This window comes from Amphimedon queenslandica, unplaced genomic scaffold (assembly GCF_000090795.2).
Source record: "Amphimedon queenslandica unplaced genomic scaffold, v1.1 AMPQUscaffold_13518, whole genome shotgun sequence".
In the NCBI taxonomy this organism is placed as follows: Eukaryota; Metazoa; Porifera; class Demospongiae; order Haplosclerida; family Niphatidae; genus Amphimedon; species Amphimedon queenslandica.
Genome location: NW_003546246.1, coordinates 209,510 through 226,333, shown reverse-complemented (window position 1 = coordinate 226,333; position 16,824 = coordinate 209,510). Strand labels below are relative to the sequence as shown.

The 16,824-nt window shown below is 33.7% G+C and overlaps 2 protein-coding genes and 2 long non-coding RNA genes across 6 annotated transcripts; 1 reads left to right on the top strand and 3 right to left on the bottom strand.

Moving 5' to 3' along the window:
• Window positions 1-1,736: 1,736 nt before the first annotated feature.
• On the bottom strand, window positions 1,737-2,924 carry LOC109583249 (high-affinity lysophosphatidic acid receptor-like). The gene has a single exon (XM_019998495.1). The coding sequence runs from the start codon at window positions 2,919-2,921 to the stop codon at window positions 2,019-2,021; it is 903 nt and encodes a 300-aa protein (XP_019854054.1). The 5' UTR covers window positions 2,922-2,924; the 3' UTR covers window positions 1,737-2,018.
• Window positions 2,925-5,803: 2,879 nt separating this feature from the next.
• Window positions 5,804-7,585, bottom strand: LOC109583403 (uncharacterized). Its single transcript, XR_002185519.1, has 4 exons — window positions 7,479-7,585; window positions 7,320-7,425; window positions 6,081-6,152; window positions 5,804-6,032 (listed from the first exon to the last, which is right to left on the bottom strand). It is a non-coding gene; the product is annotated as an uncharacterized LOC109583403 (long non-coding RNA).
• Window positions 7,586-7,641: 56 nt separating this feature from the next.
• Window positions 7,642-12,434, top strand: LOC109583401 (uncharacterized). Its single transcript, XM_019998730.1, has 4 exons — window positions 7,642-7,762; window positions 7,816-7,911; window positions 9,216-9,356; window positions 11,298-12,434. Exons 1-4 carry the CDS (start codon window positions 7,687-7,689, stop codon window positions 12,317-12,319), a joined length of 1,335 nt encoding a protein of 444 aa, XP_019854289.1. The 5' UTR covers window positions 7,642-7,686; the 3' UTR covers window positions 12,320-12,434.
• A 505-nt stretch (window positions 12,435-12,939) lies between these two features.
• Window positions 12,940-16,543, bottom strand: LOC109583245 (uncharacterized). 3 transcript variants are annotated; one of them, XR_002185418.1, is made up of 6 exons: window positions 16,418-16,543; window positions 15,538-15,799; window positions 15,007-15,205; window positions 14,442-14,595; window positions 13,281-13,369; window positions 12,940-13,121 (listed from the first exon to the last, which is right to left on the bottom strand). It is a non-coding gene; the product is annotated as an uncharacterized LOC109583245 (long non-coding RNA). The 3 variants fall into 3 exon arrangements; XR_002185417.1 differs by lacking the exon at window positions 15,538-15,799; XR_002185416.1 differs by lacking the exons at window positions 15,538-15,799; window positions 16,418-16,543 and having other exon boundaries at window positions 15,007-15,451.
• Window positions 16,544-16,824: the final 281 nt, after the last annotated feature.

Below are 16,824 nucleotides of genomic sequence, written 5' to 3'. Positions count from 1 at the left end.
TGATATATTTTAATTACTTTCAGTTTGAAACAAAACTGTCAACATAATTTTCACTATAGTAAACAGATAATTGTACAGTTTATTTGCTTTCAATTAGAAGCAAAATTTTGTCAAGATAACTTTCACTACAGTAAGCAAATAATTGTACAGTATGATCATTAGTCAAGCATGTATATATAGATCTAGGTACCGGTATTATTCTCAGCTGTTTTTTTATCTAGTATTGTCTCATGCTAAAACATTGTCATGAACTAAAGAATAATATGCAATAATAGCTAGCACACTTTAGCATTAGCATGCATCTACAATTAATGCTTTGATAACAAGAGAATCATACATCAGCCATTATGTTAATAAAGGGATCTCAGTATGTGCACAAATTGCTTGTTGCAATGGAGAATATAGAGTGAGAGTTCCACAAGGAATGAATATACTTTAGGAAATATAGGTATACATTCACTACACAAAACACTATCTTCTTGATTAGATTCCAATAAGCAATCCTACACTCAGACATGGCACATGTACTGTATACACAATAGACGAGTACATACATGGGATTTTGCTTTGAAAGTAGATACATGTAGCTGTAGATACACGAAGATGGAAGTTTATTACACAGTCTAATCACTGACAGTTACCATCTTTGATCACACGTTACCTATGTTGACTAAGTCTTCACCCAGAGCACAATGCTATATAGCAGTGTCTGAGATGATGCTGTGATATAGATTCAGCTTTTTGACGTAACTGATGCGATGTCTGCCTGTACACTATGTAACAAATTAACCATGTATAATGCCAACTGTATTAAGTACTATGTGCTTCTCATATGATATGTCTCCTGTGAAGATGTGGTTTGACAATAAAAGGAAACCGTTTGAATGATATAGTAGTCATTGATATGACTAGTATCTACCAATTAATAAAAACAGGAAAGAATATATATATCTCCCTCTCTTCTCCTCATCTGTACTACTAAATATCTACTCACCAGCAGCTAATGCAATGATTTCAATACAAGATGTGCCAGTTGGAGAGAAGTGAAGAATACTGTTAATGGTTGTTTCCAGGACTTCTTTGATAGAGTGTGATAGATAGTACTACACTCTATAATCAGACCTAATATCATTTCAACATTAAGAACTGCTGCTATTGCTGAACTATTGAACTGACTTCAATTCCAAAAATTTAAATTGTTTTGAGAACTAATGTCTCATGATCAATAGAAACAAGAATCACTAAGCCTTTTATATAACAAAAAAAAATTTTCAAAAAAAACATTCAATCTCATGTCGGTAGTCTAAAATAACAAGTAAAGCACAGGAACGGGATATAAAAAAGTACTAGTAGTAGATTCATACAATTACTGTACATTTTATAATATACTTCAACTGCTGCTCAATACAACAATTGATGTAATGATGTTAAGAGTCTCAAAATGATAAAAATGAGTAAAGCATACACAAGAGTAACATGAAACATGGGGAAACTCCTATTCTAAGAGGTGTAATGGTAGCAAATAATGATACAGCAATGATTGCTTGAAAAGGATTTCCTTTGATAGAGTGGGATAGATAGTTACTACAGCACCATAAGCTATCAGAGCTAGAGCTAAATCAATGCAAACAAAACAACTTGCAGATAACAACAAGGGCAAGAAACAATAACAATTAGTTTTTATAAAAGTATTGATTACAAAACATTCATATTCAAGTACATGTAATAACAACAAACAAGGCACTCTAGGCACAGCATTGCAGTTCATTGTGACTGCATAAAAGTCAGTGAACAATGGTTCAAACCATATAAATACAGCAATAACATGAAATACTGGTAATTCAATTTTACAGTATCGTATAACAATGTCATGGATCTAACTATACAAGTGATTAGCAGCATGAACTGATGCTGAATAAAAATTTAATGGCAAGAAGGAATAACAATGTGGAGTGTAAAAATAAAAAATGAGCAACTGTTAATAATTAACATTGAGGTAAGGAAATATGCAATAAGCTTCAGCAGCATACACAAATGTGAAAAGGAAAATATGGGACAAGAACACTTTTAATCTCAGGCCTGAAGTACGACTGGATAATAGGATTAGCTACTGTAATGAAGTCAAAACAGATAATAGCAAATGTTTCAAACCACACTGGTACATCAATGAACAGAGAAAGAAAGAAATAAAGGAATCCAGGTACAAAGCATATCCCATAGATGAGTAGCATACTTCCAAATACTCCAAAGAGTCTCTTCTTTTTTGAGGCATACACACTCCCTGCTGCTATCACTGACTGATTTTTGAAAAAGCTTCTAGTGAAACAAAAGGTCCAGAGAGAAGTGACAAATATTATCCCAAGTATAGTAACTGATAAAAGAACAAAATATATACTAAGGCCAATGCTATTTGAAGGTCTAATGCAAATAGCAATATACAAATGAAAAGCAAAAATATGGACATTGCTTAATGCAGCAGACAAAATCCAAATAGCAATGGTGAGGGTCAGTGCTACCCAGGATCTCATGAACCGCTTGTGAAGTTGTGGTTTGACAATAAAGAGAAACCGATCAAATGATATGGCAGCAACAGTCATTAATATGACTAATACCATCCACCAGAAAAAAAAGGCAGCAAATGTGCATGTCACTTTTTTCTCCTCATTCGTGCTACCAAAGACCCACTCACCAGCAGCTAATGCAATGATTCTGAAGGGAAGGTACAGTAGATTCAATACAAGATGTGCCAGTATGACAGAAGTGAAGAATATTGTTGATGATAGTTTCAAGGACTTCCATTGATAGAAGGTGATGGATAGTACAACACCATTAGCTATCAGAGCTAGTATTATCTGAACAATAAGAATTGTTGCTAAGACTGGACCACTGATACCATCAGTCAAAGTAAAGTTGCTTTCCATATACTCTCTGTTTCTCTGTCTGTCTCTTTTCTAACTATGCATGTAGTGCTGTATTGAAACTGATATCAGTGTGATAGAAAACAACTATACTCATGTGTAAACTTTACGGCGATAAAATTACTTACATTAAGCCATACTCTTTTGTTTAATGTATAATAAAGTCAATACATCACCATGAAACTGAAAGTATAGCACAGTATAACATTATAGCAGTGCATGCAACCAATGTTTTGATAGCACAAAATCAATATTATCAAAGGCGTCTTGCAAATTACATGTTGCAATGGAGATGCAAGAACTCTCCTAGCCCACATAAATTAAATTCAGACTAATATTTTCTTTGTCGGACTTAACTACAACAGAATTTTTAAAATTGCTTTAATACCAGTATAAATAGTAAGGGAAAAACAAGAATGACACAAATTCCAAGAGGACATATGAGACAAAAACACAGGCCTGAGGTATGACTGGATAACAAGATAGCAACTAATTTAAATTAGGGAGTTAAAAAATAAAGGACTCCATGCAGCTAGGTACAAAGCATATCACACAGAGAAGAAGCATGTGGCTTAATTCCAATTAGTCTTTTCTATTATGAGAAATTGCTACACTCTCTACTGCTTTCACTGACTGATCTTTGAAGAAGCTTCAAGTGTAACTTAACATCCAAAAAGAAGTAATGTTTATAAAATAATAGTTGTCCAATTCTCAAGGAATGAACCGGAATGAACACTTGTACTATATAGTGTCCAAACCCCTTTGTTGGCCTCAACCAGCTTTGCGTAGGTGAAGACTAGGTACTGCTGTTGTCTGTCTGTCTTTCATTTTGTGAGCAACATGCAGATACAGTGTATTATTATTACTATTATAATTCATAGGGTCAGTGATAAAAATTAAGCAGATGCACCATTTATTAGACACTTATATATTTGAAATAAATAATGAACAACTATACACTGTTATGGTACAAAAATCAACTAACTTTTAAAAGCTGAATGAATAATAAAAAACATGCACTGTGATGCACATGAACAAATTATGCAAGGAGGAGAGTATAAACTCTTTGAAATATGACATGATGAATAAAAACAGTGGCCTTCCAGCACCATTAATCAAATGAACAAAACAAGAATGATGAATACAAAAGAAAATACAACATACACAAAAACAACAAGTTGCAGCAGCAAAGCAACCAACATGTCAATGATTTGTTGTTCACATCAACTTTATCAAAAATTTAGTAATTCTGAAATTGTGAAATAATGGGTGCATAAAGACCATGACTTATGATATCATCTCAACAACAAGAACTGCCTACCACAAATTTCAATATTTCCCCGGCTTTCCCCTCTAAGTTCTAACACACACTATACATACCATAACAATAATGAAGATAACACATGATATCATTAAAACATCAAGCATGCATGAAGTTATGAACACCTGCCAATTAAGGTGAACTTCTTAGTCATTATATACAATAATAATCTGAATGATTACTTGAACTGCTACTTATAAAATAACTAAAAGGTAATACAAAATACACAAATGACAGATTGAAAACTGAGACACACACAAGTTTTTAATAATTAGCAATGCTTGGTTTTAGCAGCATACACAAAATAGGAAAGGAAAATATGAGACAAGCACACTCTTGATCTCAGGCCTGAAGTATGACTGGATAACAGGATTAGCGACTGTAATGAAGAGGAAACAAATAGTAGCAAATATATCAAACCACAGTGGTAAAACAATAACTAGAGAAAGAAAGAAATAGATGACACCAGGTACAAAGCATATCCCATAAATGAGTAGCATGCTTCCAAATATTCCAAAGAGTCTCTTCTTCTTTGAGGCATACACACTCTCTCCTGCTATCAATGACTGATCCTTGAAGAAGCTTTTTGTGAAACAAAAGGTCCAAAGAGAAGTGACAAATATTATTACAAGTATAATAGATGTAACTGACAAAAGGAAAAAAAAGACGCCAATGCCAGCAGCTGGTGTAAGACAAATAGCAATGTACAAGTGAAAACCAAAAATCTGGACAATGCTATATATGGCAGAAAATATCCAAATAGCAATGGTGAGGGTCAGTGCTACCCAGGGTCTCATAAACCGCTTGTGAAGATGTGGTTTGACAATAAAGAGAAACCGATCAAATGATACAGCAGCTAGTGTCATAAAAATGACCAATACCATCCACCAAAAGATAAAAGTAATATAATAGCATGTCCACTTTTTTTCCTCATCTGTGCTACCAACGACCCACTCACGAGCAACAAAAGTAACGATAATGAAAGGAAGGTACAGTAGATTTAATACAAAATGTGCCAATATAAGAGAAGTGAAGAATATTGTTGATGGTTGTTTCCAGGACTTCCTTTGATAGAGTGTGATAGATAGTACAACACCATTAGCTATCAAAGCCAGTATCATCTCAATAATAAGAATTGTTGCTACTGCTGGACCTCCAACCTCTCCGATAAAAGTGAAATTGTCTTCCATTTCTTCACTCTTGTAAGCTCTAACTACTGTCAAATGTCAACCTCCCAAAACAAAATAAGTATACTTTATGCTAGTGGTAACACCAGTCAGTTGTACATTCCGTGACTAACCGAGGGAATTGTTTGGAAAGATGCATGAGTAATCAAATATTTAATTATGAACTGAGGCTAAAAAACACTCTATTCTTTTACTGATAAACCATAGCACACCTTTCAGATGTCCAAGAGTTCAATCAAAACTGGCTACCAAACTCTCTATTTCATGATTGAAACTGTGCAATGCTGCAAGAGGTGTCAAACATCTGCATGTACATGTACAATATATGCAGCCCCAAAATTTTGGTTAGTGCACTGTAACACAAAAAATTCCTTAACTTTTCTTTTGAAGTAAAATTTACTATTCGCCATTAAACTTCACAATAAAGTATCAATGATTTACATAAATTAACAATGAAATATAACACAATAAAATCACTTCAAATAAGTTAAAAACTGTAAAAATAGCAGTACACAATTTTACAAGAGCAGTAATCTTTTATATCAACAAAAATTAATTATAAAAATTGAGGTTCCAAATGGAGTTTTTGTGTCCTTGTGCTATTACCTATAAAATAGTTCTTAACAGATTACTAAACAAAATATTGAGGTGTACCATTTCACATAGACATCATTAGTTCCAATAGTTTACAATTGCTCAGTTATTGATTCTTTTTCTCAATCTAAACTAAAATGATAAGCCATTGATAGTCACAATATTCCCTTTATTCAAATTCTAGCACACAACACTTTTATTCATCTCACCCAGCTTTGTGTAGGCAAGGGCTAGGTATTAATGTTGTCTGTCTGTCTTTTTTGTCAGTTTCCTGTAACTCTAAATCTTTATATAAATATACATGTATATGAAGATGCAAGAATAAGCTTTTTCCACAAATTTAACTGTTACACACAGTCGCAAAAAATGATAATTAATAAGTGTAATGCTGTTCCATTCAAGACAGCCCACTGTCACACAGGGTCCCGATAAAAGTAGGAGTAAGAGTGGGAGTAGGAGTAGGAGTTTGCTAGATAAAAGTAGGAGTAGGAGTAGGAGTTAGAAGTAAATGAGTGGGTGGATACCGGAAGTCAGCCGCCCACGCAACGAGTGAAATTAAAAGTTTCAGTGGAATATTTGTAGTTACTGAAGAATCAGTCAAATAATGACTAGTCTGAGATATTAATTTTTTCATTTCCATTGTGTACTTAAGTTCTTTATTATTCTAAAGACTTTAATGAGAACAAACAAAAGCTTTAAAAATAGCATGATGTTAGCTACATAGACATTTGAGTTGTATGGTATCTCCAATACAATTTTTAAAGTTATATCAATGATTTGTGTAGATCTATATAAAGGTGTAGCACATGTGTTAATTAATTAATGGTAGCATTGTAAGTAAAATTAGCTGTAATTTAAAATTGATTTATTTTAGTTTAATTATTTTTAACCACAACATTGGTTTCTATTTTTTACTGAAATTAAACATAAAAAATTATTTCCTCATGTAATAATTAGCATTTTAAATTTTAATGTAAGCAGTGTGTTATGTATAATAATAACGCTAATAATAATACTGAATAACAACAATAATAATAGTGTAAAGTCAGTGCTATTTACAGTAAGAAAATTGTTTCACACACATTAAGATGAAATCAAATGTTATAAAATGACAATGAAATAACATTTTGGAGGGGATTAAATTTGGTGAATTTGGCGTTTTGATAGCCATTTGTCAAAATTAAAAATCCGCCATTTTAAACCATTATACGCATACTCAATGGCACGTGGCCCCAAATTCACCAAATTAAAATCCACCAATCACCAAAATTTCTATGGTCAAATATTCTACCCACTTACTACATATAGCCAGTCAAATCCGAGGTCAAGCCATTCAAGAGTTCAAGACACCGAAAGTTTAGACTAGTAGCCTCCCACGGTGGCGTTGCAGGCTCAATACTTTGGCCTAAAAATGACAGACCGTTAGAATTTTCAAAATATCCAGCCAAATAAACTTACAGGCTACAGCTGATATGCATTGAACCAAAAACAAAGTGAATCCCGTCCTGACTTTGACTTTGAGCCATGATTAGTTCGAGCTGGATTAGTTACTACAGTTAGCTCTATTTCGGGGATTTCCCCATAAACCGTAGATTAAGATCACTAAGATATACGGTTTATGGGTAAATCCCCTCAAAAAAGGCTCAAATTCAATAACTAGCTAACCATGGCTCTAGCTTGTTCAGAAGAAAATCACGATCAGGAAGGGATTCACTATGTTTTTGGTTCAGGGCATACCAGCTGTGAGTTTATTTGGCTTGATATTTTGAAAATTGTAACGGTGTGTCATTTTCAGGTCAAAGTATCCAGCCTGCAACCCCACATTCCTCTAATCCTATTATTTTTTCATCTCCGTCGTACCAAGACCTCGATCACGACTATGAAGTTGATGGTAAAACAACTTAAACTATTAGTATTGTATGCATGCATTAGTGAGTTGCATGTCAGTTGTCATTTTACTCATAGCCGCCTGTGTAGTTTACTACAAATCTGGCCTTGGACCGCCTCAATTTTATTGTCCTGAGTCGCTTAATACAAGCTTGGACCTTTAATTACATGTAAAATATATACAGTGGTGCTATAGACCTCTAGAGCTAAGAATGAATTATGTCACTAGAGTAATTAGGGTAATAGGCATAAAGAAATAAGCTCAATGGACAGCAAGTTACTATGGAGCGTCAATGGGCAAAAGCATAAAGCAAGCTGCAAGTGTACATTGTGTAATAAAATAAAGAATCAGCTGCTCATTGCACCAAGTCTGTTTTATGAAATGCAAGTACCCATTTTTTTCTAGCCAACTTTTGAAGCTACAGTACAGTGGGAAAAAAAGCTAAGTACATACTTTACTTTTGTGCAGGTACATGTAGTTTGCTGCTCCTTCGTTGTGCATGTACAAACTCATCAGTAGTAGTAGTGCACGTGGTCAGCAGTAGGACAGTAGCTCGATGGTGAATCAAGCGAAGAGCCTCCTAAACGGCCTTCTAAAGGCAGAGAGCAGCAGTAGAGATGAACTTGGAGAGCAAAGACAGCCAAGAGAAGCATCCTCAATTTAGTCCTTTAAGAGCCTCTGGAGCATGTGAGCACTTGCTACTACAGAACATGTGACTGGGCGGTACTGCAATATTTCCTAGGCGTAGCACAGTGAAGAGTAGCGAAGTAAAATAACTACCTACGAACTACCTGCATACTACTTATGCTACTTAGCTTTTTTTCGCCTAGCTTGTACTGTAGAAAAATTTCCAGACCAGTCAAAGAAGTCCTTTAATGTTTTATGCATATATGGATACCGTTCTCAAAAATAACGATTTTCATGTGCTTCTTCATTCACAGATCTAGAGGTCGATATAAGGCAGAAATTATTCTCATCAGCGATATCACTCAATGAGTTCATTGTATAATTAAAATATCAAAATGGTGACATTATTATAAGATTCTATTAATGCTACAGCATCCAAACTTTTGAGCTTTACTCTGTTAAATTAAATTCCTTTTATAAGGCTTTAGTACCTAACGATATTCAAATCTACTCCCATTTTTTTCAATATATCTACACAACTCATTTATGTAAATTTATTTTAACTTTTCATTATAAATTGGCATTATTGGCTACACAATCATGGCAACCTTTACAACATTTTGTAATGGATATAACACCTGTCTAAATTTTTGCAATAAATTCCTACCTCTTCACATTAGATAAACAGTGCTTATTACATGGGCAAGTTCACCCCATGCCTCCTGTATCAGATGAAGTACGTGTAGAAGATGCATCAATAAGTAGTAAATTTAGTGAATCTTCCTCATTGATACAGCGGCAGACCGTTACTGTGAATCAAGGTATTTTTATTGTACTGCAATAATAAGTTTACAAATAAAAATGAACTACATGTACATGTACATGTATATACACCATACATGCAGATTTTAAAATTGATTACAGTGTCGTCAATGTGTCTAGATAAAGTTTAAACGGATTTTTATACACAAGCACAGTGGCTTAATAATTAATTTTGTTCCCACCGATCAATTGCTTAGTTTTTGCAGTGAGCTACAGTGCTAAACATTAGTACATGTACATGTATGACATTTTTACATGTGCAGTAGTGTACTGTACATGCTGTGTGGTTAGTATTTATTGTAGTGATAAGTATAGTGGGATTTATTGACGAAGGTTTTATTTTGACGAATTGACGATTTAAAATAAAATGTCAAATTTTATAACCAGCAAAAAATTTGTACTTCGTACCACGTGTATGCGAAGGCACAAATTTTTTTATTTGTCAAGTTAAAACTCATCAATCAAGGAAATTGTTTTACTGTTTTCGTCAAATTTTAATAAAGCCCACTATACAGTATTAAGTTTTATTAATTTCATAGTGCATTTTTATCCATGAAAATTTCAACCCCTAGCAACTATGCATGGATTGAAACTGTACACTGTACATGTAATTAACAGGCCATGCAGTGCTGTAACTACTGTTGTCAATAAAGATGCACCGATATGGCTTTTTGCCAATATTTCATGGGAAATATATACCGATACACATGTACCAAACCAATATTTTCTGTCCTACCTATTAGGCACAGATATACTTATACACTTGCAAATTTATTGTCCTGCTGGCCTTCCAATTATAGAATCATTTTTGACATTTTTCTAGCTCTTAATGTCTTACAATTAATGTGTTGCTACATGTTTATCCCAAGGTGCATGCAAAAAACTAATAATACTATAATGAAAACAGGCCGATAAGCCCAGATCTGAAGTGCCAATTCGATTATCGGTGCATCTCTAATTTTCAAGCCATGCAGTGGAAAAGCCAGAATCTTTGTTCAGTTTGCCATGATTACGTGTATTTTTAGCCACAAATATTAGCTTAATAGCTTTTAAGGTAATTTTGGAGAAAATGAAATTTTGGACCCTTGAATGTTACTCCATAATATTTTTAAAGTATTAAATTTTGTATTTTGGAGTTTCGTGAAATTAAATTTTGCATTTTCTCATACATGTAGTTACATGTAAGTTATCGTCATGAAATTAAACTTGCCAAATATTGACAAAATAAAAGTTTTTAAATTTAAAATATGGAATTTTTTTCAACACCATTTTAAACAGTGCCATATATACATGTATGTACACATGTAATTCTCAAATTTTGAAACAACTTGCAAAATCGAAAAATACATGTACAACATGTATAAGCCCGATACATACTGAGTGTGTACTCTTAAATAGAGCCTCAATTAATAGCCTAAGAGGCTACACGTACATGTGTATAGATTAAGAAAGTGGAAATCAAGTATGGAAAACTTAGTTGAAGCTTCTCTATTCAGGAATAATTTTTAAAAATTATACTTAAAATGAATAACACTTATTGCTACCTGAAAAAGATCTGTTTTTGGGATTGTTGCAAATTTGTTCACCAAATACCGTACAAGATGATTTATTGGCAAGAGTATTATTTGGTGAATTTGGAAAGGAATTGGCAAATTTTATTTGGCAATTTTGTGCCATGTGCCATTAAGCATGCTCAGATTTAAACAAAATGGTGGACTTTATATTGATGATTTCCTCATTAACCGCCCATCGCCAATATTAATCCTGTATGGTATTCATACTTTACTTCATTTTACACTTGTGTGTATGTGCAATTGCAAATTATTATTTTGATCAAAAGACCCTTAAGTCAATTTATACAGATGTACATGTACATGTAGAATTATACTGAAGTTTTTCCACAGCAGATTTATTCTTGTATCTTTATGATCATCATGTAGGAAAAAGAAGAGCGTCCTTCATAGTTGTTTTACTTGTATTGGCTGGAGTTTTCTTCCTGCTGGCAGTAGGCGTCTCTGCATTTGCATTATCTTTCCAGCATGGTGGATCAGAACTAGTGGTTAAAGGAGACAATGTCCTAATAAGCTGCTCTGCCACGTGGTGGTTGCTAAAGACGATGGCATTTCATTTGTACAACAAAACGGGCAATTCAATATCGAGTTTGAATGGCTCGCTGCAATTGGTTATGATTTCTCATGAGGAACTTATTGACTCCATTAGCAGCAGACAGTGGCCCCTTGATGGCACAGAGAATGCTTCAACCCAAGTGTCTGAAGTTGCCTCAACAGGAAAATTGTTTTTTAGCAACTGCTCAATCTACGGTAATAAGTGCATCTTGGAACAATACCTTTATCTAGTGGATTCACCTTCGGCATTTATCAGTTTTAATTTTCATTTCTCAGAATTTGTTCCTGGAGAAACTACAGTCAGGGCAACTGTATTTGATAGTGCAGCATCTTTTCAAAGCTACCTCAAAGAGTCAGGTTCTCTAGAGTCTCTTTCTATTAAAAATTCAACTGCAGACCTTCAAGATTGGAGATTCGACCTTACAAGCAAAGAAATGAGACGATCCTCATACATATTCATTATTATTGAGCTTATAAAAGGACATGTGAGCTGGTTTACTTATGAACGAGATGGGCAAGAGAACTATTATAAATTAAAAGATAGAAAATCAGTCTGCACACTGAATCATATTGAAAATCAATGTAGAGTAAATACTTCTCCTTCGACACAATTCAAAAACTGTATTATAGCCCGATTCCCGGGAAGAAGGACACCACCAGGTGAAGTACCCAGTCCCAGTGACATGACATACTTATCGTACAAGAGAATTCGATTCATATTAAGTGGAGCTGGCATCCTTCTTGGCATAATTTCTATATTCTCTGTAGTAGCTGCCATTGTTCTTATTTGTGTATCATGTCGTAAAATATACAAAAATTGCAAATGCTTTTTATAATGTCCTTGATTTATTAACTGTATATTTTATATTGTCTCAGACTCTCAGTAACCATTTATATTTATGTTGTGATTTACATTTTGTTTGTGTATAAAAGTTGAAATTATCAGATTAGTTATCCAGTTAAAATTATAGCAATTCTTATGCATGTTAGACTTGAATGTTTTTAATAAGGGCATTAATCAAGATGCAGGATAAAAGATAGGAACATTTGCATGAAAAAATTATTGGTACATTACAATGTACATGTACATACATTTGTTGTAAAATGGATTTAGTGTACACTGCTGCTGATGGATTGTATTTGTAATGTTTTTAAAGTCGGCAATGTCTCTAAAATTGAGGATAAAGCAAGATATCCTATCTTCCTTAATGAATACAAAGAGAGATAAAGGTGAGGGAATCAATGCTTTTCAATGAAAGATTGTTTTGATTAATTTAATAATTTATAGGATCAAGTAAGGAGACCACCCCAAGTCCCCAACTCAGTCGATGACAACAGTACTTGACACTTGGAGGAGAATGGGAATAATGTAAAGAAGAAAACAGAAACATATTTTTAAGGCAGTAAATGAAATTTTACAGTAGAACATAACTAAACAACAAAAGTCAAAAAATGTAAAACGTAAAATGTCCATCATCAAAGAGCATTCCCCTAATGGAGAGTGACAGAAAGGCATTCTCGTTCCCAGAATACTAATTGAAATGCATACCTCCCTTCTTACACAAAAGACCACAAGGTCCAGACTACATACAGAAGCCCCACAATGACGACAGGAGTGAGAAGTACAGGCAGAAAAACCTAGGCGGGGAAAGCAAAACAGATCCTAATTAAGAGTGATGTGCATTGTACATGTACATGTACATATACAGACAAACAGTATTTAATACACTGACTTGTCCTTCACTTAATTAATAAGTATAGACAGTGATGAGTACATTAGTCTTAAACCAGACCCACCTGTTTGAACTTGTACGGGTTCATTGAGGAAGAATATCCTCTGATGCCAGTGAGTGGGTGTATCTTGAGAACTAGTACTGAAGTACACACTACAAATGATAAGAGGGAACCTCAAGCCCAATGACAAAGTATCCAAAAAGACTCTACAACATATAAATACCGTATATTAGGTATATTTCAATGCATTAATTAATAATTTCAGAAGAAGCAATCCATTGCAAAAGTAAATATATTATAATGAAATTTAAAAACACAGGTAAAAAGGAATGGAAGATATGTGGTATTGTGCAATTGTTATGAACACGTGGTTTCATAACTATCCATGGCTTCATTCTATTCTAAATCAAAGGCTAAAGAGCCTTCTTTGCAAGTTAAAAGTGTTGCTAAGGTTGATTCAGAAGCAGAGAAGTCAGCAAATGCTTCAATTTACTTACCAGACCAGGTGGTTGATGGAAATAATAAGAAGTAAAATATTTTTGGAATATAAATGGCTTCTGAATTATTCCATCATTGAACTTTATGTTTACACCACTTTTCATGCATTGAAATATATACAAAATAGCCGATATATGATAATAAAACAGACTTTAGGGAACTTGATACATGTACACCATTGATCAATACTTAAGTTACAAAGGTAAAAACACAATAATTAAGAGTGATTTTGAAATAACTTTTCAAAAATTGCCTTAGTTTAAAAATGGCCAGAACTCACAATTCAAAAAACGTAAAATTAATTTGTGGTGATTTCCTAACCATTTCTTGTAAAAGGAATAGGCTATATACAGCCTATGTGTTTCTTTAAAAATTTGCTCATTAGAAATGCTAATAACTCAAAAATTATTTGTCGGAAACAGCTCAAACTTTCTACATAGCATAAGGACATAAATAAATGTATCAGAAAATGTAATAAAAATTTGGGGTGATTTCAGAGCCATTTTTTGGACAAAAGCATGGGCTATATACATGTAGCCTTGGCCCTTGGGTATTTTTGGCCTATTTTTAAAATGCTCATGACTCAAAAAGTACTATGACTTTTCAAAAACAGCTGAAATTTTCTACACAGCATAATTAAGGCCATCAATACATACATATTATATCAGAAAATATAATAAAAATATTGAAAGTGATTTTGGAACCAATACAAAATCATAAACTCACTATATTATCATTTCCTCTTGCCACCAGTTGCTGATGATTTGGTGACTATTGAATCCCACAGACCTCCTGGGTGTGGTCTAATAGTCTCCTGGTAGACGTGGGTCCCACTGTAATATTGACCCACTACATATCACCAGTCCATGACAGGGAACCTCTGAGAGAGAGAGTGTGTAATTGAATTGGTTTATTGACAAAATAGACTTTAAAATATTTATTACTAATTTTAATACAAAAAACATAAATACATGTAATGTAATGTACATGTACATTGCATTCTCATGCTGTGTAAAATATTTAAACTAATTCTCATCACTAAATTTTGGAGCTACGTGTGTCCATGTACACATGTCAAGTTGGAAACAGTGAAAAATATGCCAAATTTTTAGAAAAATTTACGAGATGAAAGCAACAAAAATCTATTACTACAATTTTTATTCTTTCAAATGGTTACTGGGTAAACACATTAAAAATGAAAGTGGCATTGGCTGTTTATAAAAATAATTATGTCATACATATAAATTTATACTATACAGTATTTATTAAAAAGACACATTAATATTCTTACCCAGGAGGTAGCATAATATAGCTTTAATTTCATCATCACAACTTCCTTTCTGGCCACACCTCGCCTCACTCCACCAGGTACCCACTAGTGATCCTTACCTACACAACATCACCTGACTAACATCACATGTCACATTCATTTAATTAAGAGGATGACATTAAAGTGAAGAGACTCAAACCTTCCTGACATATAGGAGAGACTATAATAGAAAGAGAGGGAGGGAGAGATATGCATAAAGGATATGAAAAGGATCTCAGAAAGGGAGGGAAGAAAAGAAACAAGTGAAAAAATGAAAAAAATGGAGAAAAAATAGTTAGAATACATATGTACATGTATACATGGAGAAAAATGTTTCCTGTTTTTCTATCACTTTTCCTTGAAACTGTGTGTGCCCGTGCTTAGGTACATGTATACAGTTTTCATGGATCATAACAAATTAAATAGTTAACTATAGATACAAGGAAGTAGCTAGGTTAATTATATTCATGCCAATCACATGCACATAAACTAAAATGGCATCAAACCACAAACCTATGCGGCGTCTGTAGCTGCATTTTGTCTGGATTTCTGGTCCTTCACTGATGTACAAAAAAATGATGTGAAAGCCAACTTGACTGTTTTCTGGTTTAAAGATATCCATATTGATAGAAGTAAAAGAAAAAAGTCGAAGAATTTTGCAGAAATTTGAATTTAGACCTATTCTCCAGAAGAGAGTCTGCTACATTACAGTCCACTTTAAAGGTACCAGGTGAATTGCTCAGTAAAGGAAACTTCATCTAAGCAATTTATAAGGCTGTATAATGTAAAAAAAGAGTTATAAGAGCTTAAAAATCACAAAAACAGCCACCATCTTGAAAAACCAACCTCAATCCTACATACCGCATAGCTAGAAAAGTTTGTGGGAATTATATTTTACGATTTTGTACCTACATGTACATGTATATAGCTATTTTTAATGTTTGTGGAATTTAATTTTGCTAGTGTAGGCGTGTACTGTTGATACACCTATTACTAATAATGCTTTGCGGAATTAAATTATGCATTTTTATGATGAACAGCAAACAGCAAAATTAAATTCCAGCAAATATTTCCAGCTATACGATATAGGCTACTGCCTAAAATACACATGTATATGTACATGCATAAATTAATGCACAGTGTTATGAAGACAAATACTGTCCATGCAGTATAGCTAATAGGAGGAGCACATGAAATAAAAGCTAAGATCCCTCCGTCACTCTCACTTACTCCTCATTATTTCAAGTTTTCTCATTCAATCTATTCTCTCATCAACATTATTCTGATACACATGTACATACACTATGATGTATAATGGTACAGTACATGCACATGTATCCATTTCCATTAGTGCCACGGTTTGAATCTAATTCAATTAAATATTAGGACTTACATGTACATGCATTGGCGGCAGTAAAACTAGACCTGCAGTCATCATTTCTTCCTTTTATTTAGAGAAAAAGACAAAAAAACCAGTCTAAACCCAACAACAAAAAAAACAGCAGCCATTTTTGCATAGGACTACACCCATTTTAATAAAATTATTGGTGTTCAGCCCCCCCCCCAAATTAATTATGTTCCGCCGCCTATGTGTACATGTATCCATTTCACAGACCATAGGGGTAGGAACAGGAGGGGCAGGAGGGGCTTAAGCCCCCCAACTTTCATTGAAGGAGGGCTTAGCCCCTCCAACTTTAAGTGATACAAGAACATAAAAAATTTAAAAAAACAAGATGAAGTAGGATTCCGAACGACCAACGAAAATACGAAATGAAAATCCTACTCGTGACGCAAATCAAC